The sequence below is a fragment of the Conger conger genome, chromosome 10 (assembly GCF_963514075.1).
Source record: "Conger conger chromosome 10, fConCon1.1, whole genome shotgun sequence".
NCBI classification, from domain to species: Eukaryota; Metazoa; Chordata; class Actinopteri; order Anguilliformes; family Congridae; genus Conger; species Conger conger.
The window spans coordinates 20,022,895-20,047,408 of NC_083769.1; the positions used below are offsets into that span (position 1 = coordinate 20,022,895).

The 24,514-nt window shown below is 42.3% G+C and overlaps 1 protein-coding gene across 1 annotated transcript in view; it reads left to right on the top strand.

Moving 5' to 3' along the window:
* LOC133139153 (nuclear factor of activated T-cells, cytoplasmic 2-like) overlaps nucleotides 1–24,514 on the top strand; it is a 43,314-nt gene that overhangs the window by 5,002 nt on the left and 13,798 nt on the right. The window contains exons 3-8 of the mRNA XM_061258500.1: nucleotides 195–363; nucleotides 8,028–8,230; nucleotides 8,992–9,164; nucleotides 12,917–13,057; nucleotides 23,626–23,681; nucleotides 24,244–24,376. Coding sequence (XP_061114484.1) covers nucleotides 195–363; nucleotides 8,028–8,230; nucleotides 8,992–9,164; nucleotides 12,917–13,057; nucleotides 23,626–23,681; nucleotides 24,244–24,376 — 875 coding nt within the window. The remainder of the gene's footprint in view (nucleotides 1–194; nucleotides 364–8,027; nucleotides 8,231–8,991; nucleotides 9,165–12,916; nucleotides 13,058–23,625; nucleotides 23,682–24,243; nucleotides 24,377–24,514) is intronic.

A 24,514-nucleotide genomic window follows, 5' to 3' on the forward strand; every position in this document is an offset into this window, starting at 1 on the left:
TATAAACCTGGAACAACCCTTTTTACTTCAGTCCTGGTTCGAGATTTGGGTGGGTTCCAGGTTTACCCCAGTGCAGTTACCCAGCTAAGTCAGTAATCCTGCTTTGTGATACGGGCCCTGGCATTATCGCAGTTATTACAATGGTGTTTATTTGGCAATATTAATGAATAATACCATTCTTCCTTTTTGGTCAGCATTCCGGTGGCTTCTCTACCGCCTCTGGAGTGGCCTTTGCCCAAGCGCACTGACCAGTACGAGCTCCACATCGATGTGCAACCTAAACCCCACCACCGCGCCCATTACGAGACCGAGGGCAGCCGGGGCGCGGTCAAGGCCCCCAGCGGCGGTCACCCCGTGGTCCAGGTGAGCGGTTGTCTTCCTGCCCCGTGTGCGTGCGCCTCCTGGTCACCTTCCGCCGACAGTCTTGGGGCGATGCTGATGTGTGTGTGTGTGTGTGTGTGTGTGTGTGTGGGTGTGTGTGTGTGCGTGTGTGTGTGTGTGTGTGGGTGTGTGTGCATGTGTGAGTGTGTGCGTGTGTGTGTGTGGGTGTGTGTGTGCGTGTGTGTACGTGTGTGTGTGTGTGTGTGGGTGCGTGTGTGTGTGTGGGTGTGTGTGTGTGTGCATGTGTGAGTGTGTGTGGGTGTGTGTGTGTGTGTGTGTGTGTGTGTGTGTGCGCGCAGGTATGTTGTATGTGAGTGTATGTGTGAGTGTGTGCGTGTTATATCAGAGCTTAGGTTATTCTCATACTTCCTCATATACTGTATGCTCATGAGAGTGTCATACCTGCTAATATATGCTCATGACAGCTCATACAACATAAGCTCATATATTGTCATACCTTCTCATATAATGCTCCATCCTCCACCATGGAAATGTCCCTGTCAGGCAAGCCAAGGAGACTGATCCTGAGATGTTAAGAGAGTGGAAGGGGAGGGAGGGAGAGAGGAAGGTTTAGCTTTCTACAATGCTTTTGCATCTTGTGACAATGGATGGGTACAGTTTCCGTTATTAAAAGAATTAGGTTTGAGGAGAAAGCACTGACAGCTGCAGTCATTATAGTTCATACCTAAAACTTTCATTGACGTGCAGAGAGGCGCATAAAGCTTTATTCTACTTCACTGCTTCGCTTTTCACGTGAATGTTTTCGGAATGTTTATCAGCACCTATATTCTGAAACATATTTTTTTCCACTTACTTTTTTCATTTCTGTGCATGGCTAAAAGCTTAGCTTGCGTTCAGGTTTCTATTTTTACAGCAAATGTTCTGTGTTGGAGTTTAATTGTGGATGAAAAGCCTGACTGCCGTTGAAGGAAATGGGTTGGAAATTAGCCAAACAGGATGGTCTGTACGTAAATCTGCGAAGCTGCCCCATAACTAATTCACCGCACCCCTTAAGTTCAGTGACAGGTTTTAAAACACATGTACTTTTCAGAATGGGTGCTCATCAGACCTCCTTTTGGAACCTTCTAGGTTCTCTGTTTTGGTTATGTGGTCATTCATTCACTTGCCAGTTGACACACATCATTCAGGGTTTATATGGGTAGTATTGTACTGCAGTGGAATATTTTGTGAAGCAGAGCGAATGTGAAGCTCTAAGAGGGTATTGAACCTGTTACCATCTGTTTAGAAGCCTGGATTCTTAATAACCATTTTTCGACACTACAAATACAAATTGTCCACGCACCATTAATTATTGTGCTGACAATTTGCTCAAAATGAGTATAAAGGACTTACTGTAAAAATGTATTTTGGATATGCCCCTTAATATATCTGAACATGCTAGAAAAGTGTATCTGAACATACTAGGAAAGATTGTTTCTATGCCCCTCTATAAGACACAGCATTCAGCATACAGTACTCACTGTAGGCCTGTTTTGATTTTGCGAGTAGAGCATAGGTGCCCATATTAACGATCAATGTGATAAGGGAAAATGGATTAGAGCACCATGCTGTGAGATTGTTTTTGCAGTGCCTTGCCTTTGTGGAGTAGAGGGAGGTGAGGTAGCAGGTGCAGGGCCAGTTATGGAGATGGATCATTTTATCAGGATCTGGCCCTTGCAGTCCACCGATGCCTTACTTGAGCCTGTGTTATCCTGGCATAAAAAAGTTTTTTATATAATACAAATATTTTGGTTGTTAAAAACATTGTGCAGTGCGCAGCCAGGAAGAAAAAAGTCACACAGTCACTGCCCTTGAGACACGTTACCAGCCAGCTTTAAAAAATTGACGTATGCGCTGGCTGTCTGGCCAAGTGCGACAGGGCAAGTGTGTGTTGTTAATGATTAGAGAGCTGGACGTTGTTTCTGTTTGGCTTGTTTGGGATTGGGGGTCGGCTGCCTCTCGTTGGACAGACGCCTCTGTGAAAGCAACGAGTCGACTACTGCCGCCGCGTCGACAAATATTTGTCTTGACAGTTTGAAAGCAGCCCTCTGTTGTGCGGTTTGTGTCATGTGGTTTCCCCCTTTAGCGAGCAGTTCAACAGAGCTTTCCGGAAGCCAAGGAATTTGTCCTTGTGAAATATATATTGTTCGCAGTTCAGCCCAGTGGCTGGCCGGTCCACCTGAGTTTAAGAAGCTGGACTTGATGTATGGTACTTCAACCCAAACATAGCAACAAGACTTCCAGTTAAATACTGCATGTTGAGTAAATGAAAACGGTGTCTAGTATAATAAAGCTGTTATTCTTAACTCTGAATTTCGCTACACATCCTTTAGAATTGTAAAGGATTATCCTGTATGGTAAAACCCTAGTAACCACTTAAATTCTTAATTGTATGCACACTGAACAAGTAAAAACAAAAACAAGTGCGGTTGTCAATTCAAGACACTTTTAATTGTTTAACAGTGGGGTTTCTTTATTCATAAAAAAAATTGTGTTTCACACCATATGTGCCTGTCTGTGTTGAAATGGACAGCTCCTTGACTTTTTGTCGATCGCTTTTTTAGCGTCCTCTAGATTTGTCTAGGCTCTCTCGCCGCAGGGCCAGAATGGAGGAGGCCGCTCTCCAGCTTCTCTCCTTGTTGTTTGTTAGCCTTCGCTGCGGCCGGCCTGGTTTTTGTGCCAGCGAGACAGCCAGCGCTGGGTACTGCCGCACTCCCCCCCCCCCCCCCCCCGTTCCTCCCTCTCTTGCTTGCATTTCTTTCCCCAACTCAAATTATGACTCACCATAGCGCCATGGCAACCAGGTTCACAGATGGCGCTTAGAAACGGGAGCGCGTTCACTCTACTAGCGCGCTACCTAAGCCCCATCTTCTGCCACGAGTGCTCTGGAAAGTAGGCAGATTTTGTGGCATATTTTTTTCTGGTGAAAAATAAGTAGCGGTGTTATGGATCCTTGACCTGTTATCTTACTTTGGCTTCACTTGCAACATGAAAGAGCGAAGCACATGCACCCGCCCTGCCTGCCCAGCTCCTGGTGCATATTTACCACCCCGGCCTAACAGCCCGTTACCTTGATCAGCACCGGTGCTGCCTCGTCGTCTGGGCAACGGGGAAAGGCTGGAGGAGATGCCACCGCTGCCCAGCTGTGCCTGCCCACTGTTTCAAACGCACACGTCTGACATATGCATTCGAATGTGTGTATTCTGTACACTGCAAAGAATATGTTGAAAAAGTCTTAACAAGTGTCTTAGTCTTGTTAGAAGAGTTAAGATCTTAATTTTTCTCTCAAGTCAAAAATATTTTTTCATTTTTATATCATACTGCAAAATATATTTGAGCGTGTTTCCCATCCTGGGCTACCACGCAGTCAAACCTGCCCTCTTATCATAACTCACAAAACATTCACAGATGAGACCCAGTCCAAATCAGTGCAGGATCGATTGAATTTTTTGGCTTCGCTTCATCCCCTGCAAATAAGCTAGCTTCCCAATTTTAATTATATTTGATTGTCGTAAATTGGGAGCCATTAACCAATTATTCTCTTTTTTGAGAGAATTGTGTCATTGTGCCCTTCTTTGAGATTGCGCATGCCGCTCTCGAGGGTATGCTGCTAAGCTCTGCATTGTGAACTCATGGTCACATTACGGAATGGAATGTCATTTTCAGGGGAATGCATTAACGAGTCAATTTCAAAACATTTTTCCAGAAAATGCATTTTGTCTTTTGTGAAAATTGGATGAGGAAGACCTTGACATATAACGAAACTAACTGGTTGGGTTTGAAACTTGTGCAACTATCAGAAATGTACATTTACAATATACACTCACCGAGCACTTTATTAGGAACATTTTTACTTTATTACACCTACTTATTCATGCGATTCTCTAATCAGCCAATTGCGTAGCAGAAGTGCAATGTATACACTCATGTAGATATGGGTCAGGAGCTTCAGTTAGTGTTCACATCAACCATCAGAATGTTGGAAAAAAGTATCTAAGTGCCTTTGACTGTGGAATGATTGTTGGTGGCAGACAGGGTGGTTTGAGTATCTCAGAAACTGCTGATCTCCTGGGATTTTCACGCACACTAGTCTCTAGAGTTTGCAAAGAACGGTGCAAAAAAACAACAAAAAAAAACAGTTCTGCAGACAGAAACACCTTGCTAATGAGAGACATCAGAGGAGAATGGCCAGACTGGTCAAAGCCGAGGAAGGTGACAGTAATGCAACTAACCACACATTACAACAGTGGTATGCAGAAGAGCATCTCTAAACACACAACGCATCATAACTCTTAAGTGGATAGGCTACAGCAGTAGAAGTCTAATAAATACCTAATACAGTGCTCTATAAGTGTATATGTACCACTTCCTGACAAATACCAGAGATTGTATGATGGTGAATAAGCTGCATAATACCTCTCATCTCTGGCATTATGGGCAGAGTGATGGTCGTCAGTGAAAGTATTACTGCGGTTTCATACGTTCAATTTTAACAGCAATTATGTCATGTATTCGTTCGTGTCACTTTTCACTTGAATAATTAGCTTCACAAGTGCTAATATGTCTTATGGAATAGGCTTCCAAACACAAAGTAGTAACATTTGGCTGTCTGTAATCAAATTAACACTGTTGTCCTATTTGGAGATATAATGGAAATAAAACTGTTTAGAATCACTCAGATCATTATTTTCACTGACACATTTACTCCTTCTGTCATAGGGTTCACCCACCAATTTAATTATACTAATTTTTAACACAGGATCTGTGAGATAATAACCAGCATTTTTTTAGACTAGTAAACAGATTAACACTATGAGTGAGTATAAATAAACCCTTACACACACACACACACACACACACACACACACACACACACACACACACACACACACACACAGACTACATCTATCACTAAGGAAACCACATACTCTTATTTCCTAGGAATCCTGGTCAATATTTATTTCTCTGAGGCAGTGGTATTCAGTGATAAGATGTTTCAGCAATTCAACTTTGACTTTAATAATACAGGGACATGACTTTAAATGTAAACCGGTGAGTCACTTATCTTGGCAACTCTAAAAGCATCTTTGGCAGAATCCCAGTTTCACTTATTCTAAAGAATGGAAGGGGTTATTGCTGGTTGCCATACTCAACATAAAATAAGTGATAAAAAAGAGAAACAGATTGTTTCTTCCTTGTAGATAGTAGATATTTCGTTGCCAGTAATCCGTATCCGTGGAGATGGCCGCGAAGGGTAGCACAAGCCAGGTACTCCCACACGGGGTAACCGCTCGAGCGTTTACACTGGTCTCAGCACTGCTGCGTTTCATTTGGCAGGTACTTCTTCTAAAGAAGAAACCACTCAGAATACTACCTAACTAAATAGAATGGTACATGCCCCAAAGAAGTGAAAACAGTCTTCTAAAAAAAACTCCAACGTTTTTGTGAAAATAGATTAGTTTCGTGGCCTTTTTTGCTGTTTGTCGTGTTGTTTTTTGAGCCACGCACTCATGCAAACTCTTTTATGTTGTGAAGTATTGTGGTTTTTGCATACTTCCTTCTGGTGGAGGCTTTGGCTGAACGGTGTGAGTACACACGTTATGTGCCAGCGATAGAGCTTGTTTATTATATTGCTGCCACTGCTACATACAGCATTGTGCTTAGCATTTGAGTAATAGGGGAGATGTGCGCCACCCGAAACAGGATCCATTTACACGATAGCGATCGCACCGGCTGAAAACTGCTGTAGCAGAATCTACAACAGGAAATGACACTCTAAAATGATAGTTAATATCCACTGATCTTATTAGTTTGAAACTCCCATCAACTGTAACTGAAGGCATTACATTTTGAAAATACGAGCTAGTTGCCTTCATGTCATAGTTTTTATATACTTACAGTAGCTTTCTGTTCCCCTTCAGCCTATCCTTCCCGGCTTCCCATGGGAGTGTGTGATGGACGGGGTACAGCAGCTACTGAAGTAATTGATTTTACTTCTGCGTGCTTTCATACTAAACCCGTCTCTCCCTTCACAAACGGACAACGCACTCACAACAAAAATATAAGATCTCAGGAACAGTCTGAAAATGCTATTTTTTCGTTGAACAAGCAGACATAATGTAATTAGCTACTCAGTCATTACTTTAATACCATACCACTAGGTTCTAAGTTCAGCTGAATTTATACAGTATATTTTGCTCACGGAGGGGGATCACACCTTTTCTGTGAAACTGGATTGCGATACTGAGAAGTTTGTACATGAGCCTACATGTCTGTGATAGCATTCATATATACAAGCACTTTGTACAAGTATGCAGCGTCGAAACGGAAAACTGATAATTCCTCCAGAGAAATTCAAAACACATTTTTAGAATTGCATTATTATGCATTTGGTTTGCTGGACCCTTGCCATGAAAAGGACACTGACATTCCCTTATTTTGTGTTGTATATGGATTTCTAAAATGCAGAGAAGACGAGATCTCCCCATGCTTGTTTTGCCACCCACACAAAAAACGTTGTCGCTTAAGCAATGGCATCTTAAAATAGGTTATACAGATAGAACCGTGAGTTTTAACACTTTCAAACGGTATAATGTGTTACCATAGGGATGGACAATTACACTATTAAAAACGGAATGAATGCAAAAAACACTTAAGGGGTTAAAAACCCATTGCCAGTTATCAGCTCATGAAAAGCTTTGGTTACTGCATCAGCCATTTTGTGGTATTGCAGATATCAGATGTTGAATGAAAGTGAGGCAAATTGGGAGGCAGTATCTGACTGCTGCACATTACTTTATATCCTTAATGTTGGATGATGGATTTAAGCAGGTGTAATTTTTTTACTTGCACAACATCAAAAGGAGGCTAATGCAGTTCATGTAATAAAAAAAGAGGGGTCAGCCACAACAAGGGGTGATCTTGTACTTTGGTCTAAATTTGTAGCTTATCATGTCACACTCAACCAGAATAATGAGCAGGGATATTTTCCCAACTCAGGGCTCCCAAGGCCCAAGGTCCTCTGAGATCTGTAGACAGTAGCAAAGAGAGCAGCTGTGCTTGCTGTATGTTCGCAGGAGATATCCGCTGACCCTCCCCCAAGGTCACGCTGGGACGCTAATGCATTCCGCAGGACCTCCGCGGCTCCACCCCACCACTGGGTTGTAAACTGCAGACTCGTCAAAAAATGCACGTTGTCTGTAGAGTGGAGTCTGGCCAAGCACAGTGTGCCTCGTAGGTGCTGGATACTGTACTGATAGATCTTTACATTAACATTAATGGCATTTTGCAGACGCTCTCATCCAGAACGACATACAGTTCACTAAGCAGGAGACAATCCTCCCTTGGAGCAATAAAGGGTCAAGGGTCCAACGGCTGTGCAGATCTTATTGTGGCTACACTGGGATTCAAACCCCCAACCTTGCGGGTCCCAGTCATGTACCGTAACCACTACGCCCCTATCTTTACTAGATTTGGAAGTTACAATGGCGGCGTGTCTGTGACAGAATAGGCGAGTAAAGACACAGGCCAAAGATGAGGCTTCATTTATTTCAGTGACTATGGAAAGTGACAGAATTAGGCTGGTTTATTTGACTGCACTGGCCACATAAGTTTCGATTGAGGCTTTTCTCCAATTCTCCTCCCAGCTTCACGGGTACCGGGGCAAAGAGCCGCTGGGCCTTCAGATCTTCATCGGCACGGCCGACGAGAGGATCCTCAAGCCCCACGCCTTCTACCAGGTCCACCGCATCACAGGGAAGACCGTCACCACCAACAGCTACGAGAAGATCGTCAACAGCACCAAAGTCCTGGAGATTCCTCTGGAGCCCAAGAACAACATGAAAGCCGTGTAAGAAAGCAGGCCTAACTGACCCCTGAGCCTTTTAAACTTATCATATTACAGATCAATATAAGATGTACTTATCTTTAATCTTTTGTCCAATATAAATCTTCAGTAATACTATAAGCTCAGTATTAGAAAAGGTTGGCAAAGTTTATTTGATCTAAAGATATAAAATATAAGATTAATTAAGTAGTGATGTATACACAAGGTATTCTTTTCAGGGATTTTTAAAACGTTTTACTGCGGATGCCCTGGTTCCTCTTGTATGGCCCCTTGGGAAATTGCACTACATTTCTGAGCATCTCACAAATTTACCTGTTAAACTTTAAGTTGAATCAGTAAATTGGGGGAGGTATGTCAGGCTGTCTCTGTGTCCTGTGCGTCATTTTGTTTATTAGTCATGTCCACAGGGGCACAGGGCTATTAATAAGAGTGATATTCTTAGTTAGCAAACTACGGTATATGACATCCCACCTGAATATTTTCTCATATTACTCAATCCATTGACGTGATTGCATTACGACAGACCAAGATAAGGATAAATAATGGTTGTATTAGTCAACAGTGACACTCACAGTTTCACAGCTTTTTTGTAATCAAGTCTTGAAATGAATGTTTATTTTTCTTTGTAAAAAGATATATAAAAGTATTGACATGTCTCTGGTTAACCTGTATGCCTGTGGTATCCATTAGCAAACAGCAGTGTTTCTCTGAAGAAGCCTCGCCCGAACTGAACAAGTGTTGAGTGCTCTGCTGTGTCTTCACAGGATCGACTGCGCTGGGATTCTGAAGCTGCGGAACGCTGACATCGAGCTGAGGAAAGGAGAGACGGACATCGGGCGCAAGAACACGCGTGTGCGCCTGGTGTTCCGCGTTCACATACCCCAGCATGGAGGGCAGCACGTTTCTCTGCAGGCCGCCTCTCATCCTATTGAGTGCTGTGAGTTACTGCCCCCCAGAATGGCTCTCATCTATGTAGCTTAAAATACTACCAACAGCTACACACATCTTCACATATTTTTATGAAGTGGTTTGCAACCCAAAGGGCTGTACTGGTGTGCTCTATTGTTTACGAAAGAATAAAAATAGAAACTAGTAAAACAGAGGAAATGGGGAAATAAGATAGATTAGAACTGAAAAGAGAAAACAAAACCACAGTGATTAAAGACAGTTAAAGTGTGCAGCATTTCTGCGGTCGATGGCAATGTGTCTCCATCTCCCTCAGTATTACAGGACCATTGTCCAGGTAGATCCAATGTTTTTTTTTCTCTGGCAGCATTAAGTGAATTCTGGTAGAAATAATCATTTTGCCTCTTAACTGGAACAAAAAAACTGAAGCTTTTGGAAAAAGCTATTAATGTTTGGACATGAATCTTAGTTAAAATCTTCAGGTGGCCATTCCATGGTAAACACAGCCTAATTTGATTTAGAAAGACATTTTATGTCCAACCAAGCATTTTCTCTCAGAAAATTGAGCACCAAACAGACCTCTAATCACATACCCAAATACCTCACAACTTAAAAGCATGTTTCCCTGTCCAATGGTAAATGTTGCTTTACTTTTGTAGAAAGCTACACAGTTCCCCACTTCAAAATATACATGGCGGTTTAGGACTGTGTGCAGAGTAAAAAGATATTCAAGCTTCCCGGGGAAAGTCAATAGTTGTGACCCATCTACGTGTGTTTTCTTTGTAGTAGATTAGATGCCGTGGGCAAACACGCGGCTCGCTGGTCTCCTGGATGGATTTTATCAGCTAACGCTTTGTCTGTGTGGTGTCAGGTTGACGTCACTTAGAAAGTAAACATTGGTAAAAAAAAAAGCACTGGGGGCACCGTGGTACAGTCAGGCCTCTCAGATTTACACAGACTCTCCTTTATGTTTGTGCCTGTTGCTGCAGACTGCCGGGTGTGCTTTACTTGTTTTCTAAGAGTATGTAATCACTGGCTTTTCACTGTGATTGTTAACCCGGTATTTGGCGCAAAACCGCAAAAGATTTGCGATTTTGACAAGGGAGACCTTGCATTTAAAAAATATTGGTTAGGATCCTAACATGCTGAAGTCGCTTCCCTCTCTACAAGGGGTTTGAAGTAAGCCTCCAGCTATTGAGCCCCCCTCCCCCTTTGACAGAGGGCCTGTGTCTTTTATATTTGTGAGGTTTAGGGTGGTAGTCGTTCCACACTGGGATGCCACCTCTGTTTTCGGTGCACAGTTTGGAGCCTCCCTCCATCGTAACGGCAGGGCTTCCTTTGGCCCATGTGACTTTCTTGGTTATGAATGCAGTCTGTGTTTGCGTAATCTGGCGGTATCACAGCACCACGTGCAGAAATGGGAGATAAGTAGAGGCTACACGGCCTGGGTTGCATTCAAAGAGCCCGCCAGGCAGGATAGAATCCACTCCGTGGGCTTCCAAAAACTGTGCAAAGGTCACATTTGTTTTGCCCATTTTGTACACTTTGGCAGACATGACATGACATGACATGCTGCAGAGCATTACCAGCGAGGAGATCCTTTTCAGTTTATGACCTGACCTTTTTGTTTTATTTTATTTAATGAGAACGGTATCTGCCGATACCTTGACATGTTTATTTTTCTGCTGTGTTGTCCTGAAAACACAACAGGTTCTAAACCAGGAATATGATTTATTCCTAGTAGTAGTTTGAACAATCGCAATAAAGATTCTCTTCTCTCATGCAAAGTTTACAAACTTGGATTCCCTTCTTGCAGGCTCCTAATAAAATCTATTTGTTCAGGAAATCTGTTGCAAGGAGAGCATAGCGGTATCTACTCAGTGAAAAGGCCATAGAGTTTGTTTTAATGAATGCCAGGTCCTTTGCATAATCATCATAAATTAGGAGTCTAGCCTGCTCTTGTTTTTGCTCACAACTGCTAGTGTTGTTTGTCTGGGAAAATGTTGCTCTCACTCAATTCCATTACGCAAATTACACACATTCTCTGGTCTCCACTGTGACCAGTACACTCATAAATGTTATGTACAGTAGTCTTCAATTGGAGTAAAAGGCAATTACACTGCATGTAAATACCAGTGCTGTGTGGTGACGCAACACTTTTTCCTTGAATTGATTAATCTCTCCATTCACTTGTTTCGTGTTTTTCATGGCTGGTATGTACTGCGTTTTCAGCTTTTTCCATTTCAACCATTTGTACCTCAAAGGGAATGTTTGTCTTTGCTGTATCTCTTCATGCAGACCATGAATTGGAATACATTTTGTACATGCTGAGACTACAACAGCTACAAACTATTGTGGCTTGTCTTTCTGTCCCTACTGCTCACTCGGCAAATAATTGGGGCAGTATTCTCTGGTATCAATGATCTTGATATAACAGCCTAATTTAAAATGCAATTGTAAATTAAAGTTCAGAAAAAAGCTTTATCAATTAAGTGCTTCTAAGCTTAGGTTTCACAAAGCTTAGGTTATATTAAGATCAACAGTTGATGGGCTGTAAAAGTGACTTCATTTCTAAGAATGTGTGCAGCTGCAGGATGTGATCGTCAGAAAGGCAGAAAGATCTGCTCCACAGTCTAATACTACCATTTCTTTTGTGAAAAGCTCAATATGCTGCAGAATGCATCACACATTCGGTAAAAATTTTTGTTAATTTGTGTTTAATCACATGAAATATTGCCATACTTAGGTTCTTCACGTCAAAAAGTTTAGTTTTTACAGTGCTGACAGTCTGAGAGAATGCTCTGAACAGTGTATCTCGCAGAGATCCTGTTTGTGAAAGGTTTTTGAGAAGCCCAGAATTCACAAAAAGCGCAGTGCTTTCAAAATAAGCTCTGCCTAAATTGACAGGGAAACCCGGACAAGCGTGCTTGTACTTTGATTCATCACATTAGGCCACTGACTAAAAACTGCACTGACCTTCCATTTAGCTAGGTCAGCATCACAAATGTTGAACCATCTGTGGGAGCCATGATTTATTCAGGTAGTTGGAGCTATAGTCTGCAAGTATGCACCAGCATATTCAACTCCTGTTATCAGTTCACAATAACATCCAACTGGAATTTTTAATTATTTTGTTTTCAGGGAGAAAAGGTAAAGAGATTGTGGGAGTAAAACCAAACAAGAGCATTTAGTTGGACATACTGTAGCAATCACAGGCCAGTCCAAGGCCCCATATACACTCACTGTGGCTCTTTATTTGGTATTTATTCAGCAGTTCTGAGATACTCCAACCACCTTGTCTGCCACCAACAATCATTCCACAGTCAAAGTCATTTACATCCCCATTCTGATAGTTGATGTGAACATTAACTGAAGCTCCTGTCTCGTATCTACATGATTGTATGCATTGCACTGCTGCCACACAATTGGCTGATTAGATAATCACATGAATACTTTATTAAGTAGGTGTAATAAAGTAAAAATGTTCATAATAAAGTGCTCAGTGAGTGTAAGTCATGAATTCTAGGCATGAGACAGCCAGAAACGATTTGATTTTGTTTGATTTTCAGTGTGGAATGACACTAAGTTGACTGTTTTATTTTGATACAGAAGTGGGAGAGCTTACTTTAATAGTTTGGATCTTGGTGTCACTGTGTATCTGTGAACCCCAGGCATTTTTGGACCTGCTAAATGCACACCAATTCCGTGGCTTTCTATTAAGTCACAAAGCCAATGCATAAATACTTGGCTGGAATCTTACCACTCCCATTCCCCAACCCACAGCTCAGAGATCAGCCCACGAGCTCCCAATGGTGGAGAAGCAGGATGTGGACAGCTGCTCGGTGCTGGGCGGGCAACAGATGATCCTCACAGGCCAGAACTTCACGTCCGACTCCAAAGTTATCTTCACCGAGAAGACGCATGGTGAGTCTTCCCTCCCCCTCCTGAGCTACTTAGATGGTCCTCACTTTAGTGTCCTCCCTGGTGTAAAATCCAGCTCTGACCGGATTGAAATTACAGCTACCAGCTGTTTCAAAACATAGCCTGAGCTGGTCAAACCATGTTGAGTATGGAGCTGGTCTGAACTGGTCAACCAGTTACCAGCTGTTTTAAAAGGTTTTTTCAGCAGGGCTGTAACCTCCCAAATAGAAACGAATGCTTCTCTGAGGTTTAGAGCTTGTGTTACTATCTACAAACAGTGTATCTCAGTTACACCCACTGAGGGGTCATCTCTCATGCCCCAAATCACTACACCCACTCAGCATACAATCTTCTTTTAGGAACACTAAAGGTCTGAAAATCCATGATTTACATTTTTTATCAAAGCTATTATCAACTTTTTAGATTTGTTTTTCCCCAAAGCGTTCCTGATAAGAAAGGAGTGGGATTAAAGAAGAGGTTTTAGTTGCCGAATCTTACAGCCTACATTGCATAAAGAGCTTTGTAGCAGAGCAGTGAAGTAGGATTCTTGGAAGCTGACTATATCAGTAATGCGAAACAGCCTTGAAACAGTGTTGCTTTGCTTTTTGCAGCTGTGGAATATTCCAGATCTTTAAAACATGGCTATTTTTTGTTGAATTGTGAACATGTTTTGTCCTAAAAGATGTGTTTGAGAAATGCTGTTATACAAATAATATGTAGGAAGTCACTGAGTTTGAAGTCATTTCCTCCTATACATGTTCCTGGGTTAACTTGGTGATATCTCGTATAAATAGTTCCCCCTCTACAATATATACAGTGCAGTATGTGTTGATTGTGATGAGCTTTTTGCATTGGCTTTTTATGGAATCCATGCACCTGCCTCATTCTCCTCCTTTTGTTCTGAGTTGTCTCCATCTCAGGTGTTTTACTGGTTGTCTTCTGTTTTGTTTAGTGCCCCATTTTTTCATTGCCATTTTCTCTCTTAAATGTGTCTTAGCAACATCGACCTTTAAGTAACCAATAAGAGGTACCCGTAGTACAAATGCTGTGGATGCAGTGGAATGTGTGAGATATCTGTGAAACTGATGAAGCTAAACTGAAACATTCTCTGTTTGTACTTTGGCCCACATTCTGTCTAACCTTGTACAACCTGTTAGAGTTGCATTTCTGTGTTGGTTAGTATTTGGCCAAATTTGGTTGAACCAAAAAATACTTAAATGTAGCGAGAAAATCCTATAAACACAGAGATACTCCTAATCATAGTTTCTAAATACTGTGAAAAAATGATCTATCTTTTTAAATCCTTTGGTACCGCTCCACAGTCATCGGGACTTTCCCTGACTGCTGTCATTCCCTTGGCTGCTTGAAAGCTCGAGTCATACAGTACCAGTAGCCACAACCTGAAATAATAATTTCAGCCCATGCTGTCCAACTTCTGGGCAACTTCCCAATGGGACAATGCTGGTCCATGGAAATGCTCTACACCCATGGAATGGTTCTGTCCCCCGGCTCCATTATTGCAGTGTTTCGCAAGTATACAGCTGCCACACTAAGAAGTTGCACAACATAACCAATTACTTACATACCATGAAAAAAAAAACAATACGTTCCAAGTGAAAACTGGCCCAGGTTATGCCCCTGCCAGCAATCAGTTATCTGTGGGAGAGAGATGCCCCAATACAGGCTAGGCTACCACAGTATAGTTTGTATTATTTTGAATGAACTCTGCATCATCCAATTACAATAATGGCATCTTTCAGAAAAGGTGCACTACACTGTTGCCTTGGCAATACTGCTATTCTGCCATTCCGGCTACTCCTAAGAGCTTGTGAGGTCTCACTTTCAAAACAAGGTAGGGGTATTTTTGTGGGTGAGACATAGCTCTCATTCTTACTTGGAATAGGAGTACATTTCCACAATTCTTAGAATTTCTGCCACTTAAAGGGATAGTTCCATTTCTGTGGTTTTAAAATTGTCATATTTTTTAAACCCCGGGAATTGAACTATCCTATTAGTGAGCAGATAGGTTGTATCTGTGCAGTATATACAAAATAATTATTCCTAAAAAGTTCAAGTTTAATTTTCATTTCAATTGTAACTATTTCTGTGGCGTATGCAGCCTGAGGCTAATGCACATAAGATGTGTATACCACCACTGTATGCAACCTGATATTTATCTATATAATTGTGAACTAAATTCATATGTGCAACCTCTGGAAATATAGCATTCCTGTTTCAGCTACTTTGGAGTAACCTGAAATGTATTTTCTTGCTTTAGTCCACAAACCAACGAATGCCCTTATACCAGCCATTGTAAACCTGGCTGGACATCAGAGACTTATCTGTCTAAAATGTATTTTTTCTACTGCACATTACACTATCTGGGGCAATCAAAAACAAACACTAAAGCTGAAATATTATTAAAAATGTAATTTAGTGAACTAGCCCTTTAAGAGTAAATCTGAGGTGCTTTAAGCCTATGGTGCTTGTCTCCAAGTGGCAAAGCATAATGAAGTCGTGAAGCAAAGCAGGGCGGTTCTGAAATGTCTGATTGATGGGACTTCCTGACTGGGGCAACACTGGTGTTTGAGGGCAGAGTGAGTACAACGATTCTGACAGTAAATCATTTATTAATTATAGATTGTTTTCAAATAGTTGCCCCTTGCTCACAGCCTCCTCAGTTTTATAGCCGCCGCTGTATACGTCTGGAAATAATTAAGAGGCCGCTTTAAATTTTCAGTTTAACAGTTTTTGGGTGTGCGTCTGTGTAAAATCTGACTTTTGATATTCTTGCATGTACTGTTAACCACATCTGATTTTAATTCCAAATAAAAATATAAGATAATACAGAAAATGAGGAGTCAAAAAACTATATATATAATATATATTATTGTTATGTATATTATTTTTACCACTTGTTGGTTAAATACGAAATAGATGAAAATGGCTCAGAGAAACAACAAAAGAGATAAAAAACAGAAGTTGGGAACACCAGTGTACTACAAGTCTCTTAACACGCTGTTGGGTCACCATGTGCGGCCATAGCAGCTTGAATCTGCCAGGGCACAGAATCTAAATACCAGTATGCCATCAGGACAGATGGGGCATCATTATTTCACAAGAAAGAAATCACTGCAGGCCTTTTTGATGGAAAATACTGCTATTCCAGAATCTTCCTTTCAAGGCCAACATGCATATGTTTTATGTTTTTGAGGCTTCAATATCACTGTCGAGCTTTCGGTTTGTGTACCATACTGATTCAAGTGAAAACCAAGATGAGGAAATTATCATCAGACCATTGGACAGGGGTATTCAGTCTTATCTGAGAATGAACTTCAAACCCAGCACGAGACCATCTCTTTGAGCTAATCAAGGTCTTGGTTGAAGGCCATCGTTCATGAGTGGAATTGGCTGTTCTAGCGCTGGGCTTAAGAGAAAAGCACTGGCCTCTGGGACTCTGTGAGAGTGTTACATGCTGTGGCAAGGCCTGTAATGTTGTTTGTAAGGACCTGGGGACACTTGTGTGGACCTGTAATGTGTGTTTAAGGAAGAGGACACAGGCCCTGGGTTGTAAGGACCTGCGGACACTTGTGTGGACATGGTTCACTGAGCTCTGTGAGCCAGCATTCGGCAGTTGGCAGTCGGCCTCAAACACCTGAACGAGACACAGGAGACAGCTTCCTGTCGGCAGCTCACTGAATTGTTCCATAGGTCGAATGTGTTCCCATCATTGCAAAGAAAGATTTACATATCTTATAAATCCTGCCGGGTCTCCGCAGACCCAGGTTTGGAGCCTGTTCCTGCAGTTTGTTCTTCCCACAGCGAACCGGCAGTGACCTCGCGTCTTCTCTCTGGTTTGAGCTCTTGGCTCTATGACTCTAAGAGGTGGTCGGCCATTAGGACAAGCGTGCGTTTCCCGCCTGCTGCGTATTTGCAGTCCTGTTGCTGCGTGGCGCTACGTCAGCCACAAGGCGTGGCCGTTTTGGGAGGGTAGACGGGCATCCAATCCCGGGCAGGCACACACATGCGTTCCTGCAGCTGGGATATCCCTTCTATTGCGTTACGCACTCGGCTAATTAGGGGCCGTTTGAAGGGGGGAAAGTGGGCAGGAGAGTGAAGGGATTTCCATTGTTTTGGAAGGTTTCCCTGCATGACACAGAGTTCTGGAACGGCAGGACTGTGAAATCCTCGGAATGGGACACAGCTGCCTTTGGCCGGGGCTCTCCTGGAAAGTCGCCGTACGCACGGCGGAGCTCGGAACCCCGGAGATCGGAGACGCGGCCAGCCCTGGGCTCGGGGCCCCAGCCGCTCCACTGCGTAGTTACTGAAAAAAAAGAGAGGTTCCTCTGGATTTGTTTCGGAATAAAAACACGAAAACAGCCACGGGCGCCAACAACAAAAAACGGCAGCCACCTGTCGGCCCTGAAATGGAGCTGATTGTGAAATGCACGTCAGAAGAAGAAAAAGTATCCTGGCGAGGGTTATGGAATCCCCCTCCTTGGCTGACTCATTTCAGCCGGGCGCTTTCAGCTCGAGAGGGGTTTCCCCACACACTTTAGCATCCAAAAAATAAAAACAAAAACAAGGGCCTTGCGACCACTGCAAGCGGTGGGTTTTGTTTCGACGTGCTCCGCTAAACTACTGCCTGGCGTGTGCTGAACTGTGCGTGGGGATTGTTGCTTTGTTCTCCAGTTTAGCAAATGCAAAGCCTTTACCAGGTGCTGTTTCAGATTGACACATTTGCATTTTTCTGGGAAGCCCTTTTACATGACACGTATGTGTGGGCCGCTCAAATTTAACACCGCACACAAAATTGGACCAGTGGACAGATTTAGTGTTGACAATCAGTCAACAGCCCCTGCATCAGCTATACATTAAATAGACTGAGAGATTGGCTTCACCTGTTGTCAATCAATGTTTATCCCTATCTTTGTACTACAAATGCAAATGTAAAAAAAAAATGCCAACACACTTAATTTCCATTTTTCATTGATTGTGCCGATTGTCTTCAAACTACGTCTGCTTGCAATTGAAAGCAAGGGGGGTCTAGACAGTGGTATCATAGAATTTATTAAATGTAGGTATGTTGTGGAAGACTGTGGTACAGTAGTGTTTTTATAATAGGAGAATATCGAAGTAGAGTGAAGTACAGTCTTGTTTGTTAAATAGGGGTATATAGTCGACTGTGGTAGTGTAGTGTTTGTTAAATAGGGGTATATAGTCGACTGTGGTAGTGTTGTGTTTGTTAAATCAGGGTATATAGTCGACTGTGGTAGTGTAGTGTTTGTTAAATCAGGGTATATAGTCGACTGTGGTAGTGTAGTGTTTGTTAAATAGGGGTATATAGTCGACTGGTAGTGTAGTGTTTGTTAAATAGGGGTATATAGTCGACTGTGGTAGTGTTGTGTTTGTTAAATAGGGGTATATAGTCGACTGTGGTAGTGTTGTGTTTGTTAAATAGGGGTATATAGTCGACTGTGGTAGTGTTGTGTTTGTTAAATAGGGGTATATAGTCGACTGTGGTAGTGTTGTGTTTGTTAAATAGGGGTATATAGTCGACTGTGGTAATGTTGTGTTTGTTAAATAGGAGTATATAGTTGACTGTGGTCATGTTGTGTTTGTTAAATTGGGCATATAGTCAACTGTGGTAGTGTAGTGTCTGTTAAATAGCGGTATTTAGTTGACTGTTGTAGTGTAGTGTTTTTTAAATAGGAGTATGTACTGAAGTAGTACAGTACTGTTTGTAAAATAGACGTGTGTAGTCGTAGACTACAGTACTGTCTGTAAACTGGTGGCATACAGTATAGTAGTAGACTAGTACAGGTTTGTTTGTTAAGGGTATATATAAGTAGAAATTGGGATTGATATTAATTGACTGCAGTGCAGTATGTGCAGTGTAGTGGGATTTCTGGGCCCCGCTCCAAATCAGTTCCAGGATGTGAGCTCTAGCACCAGACTGGCTCCAGGCTTGAAAGGCCCTCATTACGGCTGATTATCGTTTACAGTAAGTGACATATTCAACAATAAACCAGAGCAACCATATGCTAGCCTGTCAGAAAGACAAAATAAAACATGTACTGCGCTGAGGCACACTCAGTTGGGCGCGTATCGTCAAAAACAAAACTTAGTTTGAAGTCGAAATCTATTCCGTTCCCCTTTTTTAGGGTGCATTGTTCCCCTCTTTCCTGACATTAATCAGCAGTTCATTCATGCTCTGCAGTCGGGATGTGAAACGTTGTCATTGTCATTGGCGCCCGTCTGACACAGGAAGTGCCAGTTTGGGCATCCGCCTCGTACCCCTCGCTCTGCTACCTGAGCTGCTCGGCATGAGCGTGCGGAGCAGTGACAGTTTTTTAATTCCGCTGCCCCCGTAACACTCCCACACTTAAGCGCACCCGACATCGTCCTGTTTGATCACTGTCACAAGATGACAGCTAAAAATGGTCTCATCTAACCACGCTGTAATGGAAAATATGTGGTACATGTTTTATTTTGTAATTTTTAAATACCAGAGAAAGGTATACAGTATGTATCTTTAGCTGAAAGGACGTCAGTCATTTTTGATCTATTTTGCATTTTAAAGGGGAGACACTCACTGTCTGGAGCTGATTTGCCATTCCTTCAATTTTAGCATATACAGTCACTGTGCACTGTACACCTACTTATTCATGTAATTGTCTAATCAGCCAATCATGTGGAGGCAGTGCAATACATAAAATCATGCAGATATGGGTTAGGAGCTTCACTTAATGTTCATATCAGCCATCAGAATGGGGAAAAAATGTGATCTCAGTGATTTCGACTGTGGCATGATTGATGGTGCCAGACGGGCTGGTTTGAATATTTCTGTAACTGCTGATTTTCACGCACAACAGTCTCTAGAGTTCACTCAGAATGGTGCAAAAAAAAAAAGCATCCACTGACCAGCAGTTCTGTGGACGGAATCGCCTTGTTGATGAGAGAGGTCAACAGATAATGGCGAGACTGTTTAGGAGCTGAAAGAAAGGCTACAGTATGATAACCACACTGTACAATTGTGGCGAGCAGAAAAGCATCTCAGAATGCACAATGTCAAACCTTGAGGCCGATGGGTTACAACAGCAGGTGACCACGTCGGGTTCCACTTATGTCAGCCAAGAACAACAAACTGAGGCTGCAGTGGGCACAGGCTCACAAAAACTGGACAGTTGAAGACTTGAAAAACGTAGCCTGGTCTGATGAATGTTCATTTCTGGCATACCGATGGCAGGGTCAGAATTTTGCCTTGTGTCAACAGTCCAGGCTAGTGGCGGTGGTGTAATGGTGGGCAATGTTTTTTTGGCACACTTTGGGCCTGTTAATACCAATCAATCATTGTTTGAATGCCACAGCTTATTTGAGTATTGTTGGTGACAAGGTGTATCCCTTCATGGGCACATTTTATAATGTTTACTTCCAGCATGATAATGCACCATGTAACAATGCAAAAGTAATCTCAAACTGGTTTCATGAACATGACAATGGGTTCAATGTTCTTCAGTGGCCTCATGCAAACAAAATAGCTTTCTTTGGCAAAAACAATGTTTGAAGAGTCTTCTGCTGCCGACCAGTGTAAAGCAATATATACTTTTTAATAGAAATGTTTGAAATTGTATTGTCTGAAATAGTCCTGCCCTGTAGCCCTGGGGTTTTTCAGGGTCTCTGTGGCCGGGAAAGAGAGCTCCTTCTCTGAACCACGCACTCTCCACTACCACTGAACCTTGGCCTGTATCCATAGCCTTAGCATTAAGACCCAGCTTTGCTTCAGTCACCAGCTCGATACTCCAGAGCTGCTGTAAGTGTTAAGAAAGGTCATTGTTATGTTTGCACACCTTGCTGTTACTATGTTGTGCCTTCTGGCTGTGTGCAGTATGTAAATCCACCCATCCATATATAAACACATCTGTAACATATGCTGTTTCACATTTGAATGGAATACATTTTCTCACAAAATGCAAAAATCACCTGTACGTTGAATTCTCTCTCGTTCAAATAGAGGAGGGGGTAGAAGGTTCTCCAGTGTAGGTGTACTGGGGGGTGTAAGTAAAGAGGATGTGGTCACAGATACAGATCTTCTAGTAAAGCTAGACTCTCCCGTCTCATCTCAGAGTGTACGTAGGCTTTGTACGTGGGTGGAGGATGCACACCGTGCCCTAATGAAGAATCGGCTCTGCCCACGCGCAAACGGCAGCAGAAACAACTCGGCTAATGTGAAACGCGGCGACTAAACGCAGTAAAAACGACTCGGGAGTGCTATTTCAACATGTTTGTTTGGGGGATGCAAATGAGATTCACTTAGTCAGGTGTGTTCTAACGAGGAAGGAAGGGGCTTCAGCGGGTTGAAGCAGCGCTAATGGCACACGTTTACTGAAGCTGCTGCTTGGGAGTTGTTTTCTGGCCAACCACATTTGACATATGACAGAACTGTCCTGTCCTCTAAACTGCTGTCATTTCCTAGGACCAGGTTTTATGGTGCCAAACCCAAATTATCACGAAGCCACTCGCTGTTACTGTCAGACCGTTCAAAGCTGGCTCGGTTCTGTCTGAAAAGCAGCATTTTATTGGCTGACTTTATCCTGAAGGTTTGAGAAGTGTTTATTTTGTTAAAAGTCCCTCACTGTGAGCAGGTTTGAAGGGTTGGGCATATGCCGGAGTAGATTCAGTCATTAACCCCGCCCTTGGAAATATCCCAGAATTGAATTAGGCCCCTCTGTTACCGCTTTGCCTCAAAAGCCCCAGTCATTCATTACCAGTCAAACAAGGTCCTACACACGACAGTCGTGATTAAGTAGTGGGGGTTTTTCTCATCAAAGTGACATATTCCCTAAAGCCAGGAGGATGTCAGACATCAGAGCTCAGTAGCCTGAGTATCTGAATATTAAAGTCTGTTGAGAAATGACTGTGGTTGTATTGGTGTAAAACGGATGCATTTTTCAACGGCATTTATTTGATCCTGTTTCTCTTTACCCACAATGCTGTGTTTTAATAATCAGTGTGTGGGGTATGGTTCCATTTATGTATGACGCTGTTGAAATGTTTGGCCTTTCTTTTTCTGAAGTAGTTTGATGAAGGCCAACTGAAAACTTCCTTCAGCTGCCCCAAACATTCATGATATTTAATCACAGAGATTTCAGCTGGTGTTCTGCAAAATCTCAGTTCCTGCATTGCATTAAAACAAATACTCTTAGCCTTGAAAGTAACCCTTAAGTTTAAAACATTTAAGAATATTGGGTAGTTGCATAAAGCCAGGTAACTGCTCTTAAGTGTTGAGTTTTAACAGTCTCATTAGTGCACTTAAAGTTACTATTAAGCAAAATGCATGTTTTTACTGTCAGAATCCTTGTGAATACCAGTCCTAAGCTCACATAATTCTTCTGATTACCTAAACCCAAATGTTCCATTTGCATACTGTCTTGGCCAAGCAATCTAAATCTGTATAAACAAGCAAACAAGCTTATATACTAGCTGATTTACTAATTCACAGAAAGGATTAACAATCACACACTTGATTCGCTCTATAACCAACACAAATGGATAAAATGATTACCAATTTATTTTCAGATATGCTCTCTGCGTCATAGACGTCCGTAGCATTTTTCTATATCCGCATTTATGAAAATTGAGATTTGCCTCAAACTTAAAACAGCTTTATTTATCCTGGTGATCCCATTGAACAATCTTTTTTACAGAAGCCCTGTCTAACAGATTGCAAAAAAGACAATGTAATGTCCTAGATGGAACAGCAGGACGTTTGAACACCATGGAACATAATAACTGAAAGTCACCTTCCAAAGCCATCTTCTCAAAATACATCGCATGGAATCTGTAACACAATAGTAGAATTCTGTATTTTTAATAATTCTTCAAAATAATTATTATAATAATGCTTTCTAAAAATAGTTTTTTATACACTGGTTGTCAGATGATTACAGCTGTGCTGCACTTCCTTTTACACCTGCCGCCTAGCAACCACTGTTTTATTGGCAGTAAAGAGTGGGTGGGGTGAAAGTCAGCCGGCAAAATAAGTAACACTGTATGTGTAGCAATAATCAAATGTAAACAACATAACAAGGGATGCTGTCCAATATGGAACAGACCTCCGTCCCCTGAGCTTAGAACTCCCATCTCAACACTGTCCAGTCTGATGGGGAAATGTGAGCCCACGCGTGTTTGCATGCTCTCAAACTGCCCAGCTACTGCTTAGAAGTGGAGTTAACAAAAGCCCAAGTGTGTTTACAGTAGCATTTAAGTTGGTAAAGAAAGACCCGCATGGTTGCAAGTCTCTCAGGCCGCACTACATTCATGAATACGAAATCTGAAACTATGTTTTTCCATATGCGCCCAGGGTTTTTCTTTTTTTTTCTTCATCTCCGAGAATGTCCACTCTATTTTTATGCTGTACGCTCTCGATGGCCGGTAATTCCCCTCGCGCCGGTTACTGAACCGGGAGAGGACGTCCGTTCTTTCTGGGGGGGGGGGGGTACAAACACAGACATTATTGTCTGATGTGAATAATTAACCCTTATCGGAAACCGACCTCTTTGTGTTCACAGATGGGCAGCAGCTCTGGGAGGTGGAGGCTACAGTTGACAAAGACAAAAGCCAAGCTGTAAGTGTCGCCGCCATTCCTTCAGCGCGTTCACGAACGAGGAGCCCCCCAGAATAATCACAGTGCCTGTAGTGTCCATTACACTGTGCCGATTGTGCTGCCTGTGGTACTAACATACACCCTGGCATCGCTTTTCTGACAAAATGGCATCCTGTTTGTTTGGATATATTAAGCATATTAATTGCCTATAACTGCTATTAATTGCCTATAACTCTGGAGTTGTAATATATAGCACAAATCAGTCTTCTTAGGGCCAGTAGGCAGTGTGTCACCTAAGGCTGTTCTCTAATAGTATAACCGATGATTTGACATACAAATATGTATTCACATTATGGATCTCAATCTCCAGTCCTGCACACTTTGAAATTCATTTGTAATGCCTTGTCCTTTAAGTGCATTGAATTGAGTTGTGCTACCAGCTATATTTACCGTATTTGGTTAATGTAACAGATTTGTCTGTTAATTAGTTACGTTAACTGAATGGGAACATCACCCGTAAGCCAGCTAAGACCCTGCCAGCATGTGTGATGTGAAACACTCATATGAAGCCTGTTCTTTTCAGAGCTTGTTGTTTGTGGAGATCCCGTCATATCGAGACCCGTCCATCTGCCACTCGGTCAAAGTGAACTTCTATGTGATCAACGGGAAGAGAAAACGCAGCCAACCCCAACACTTCACCTACACTCCTCTGGCAGGTACGGACTCTCTCACATACACACACACACACACACACACAAGCACACGCACACATACGCAAATGTACACACACAGATGATGTCAGGTTATGTCAAATGACATAACACTGTCATACTTTTATTGGTGAATTTTATGAG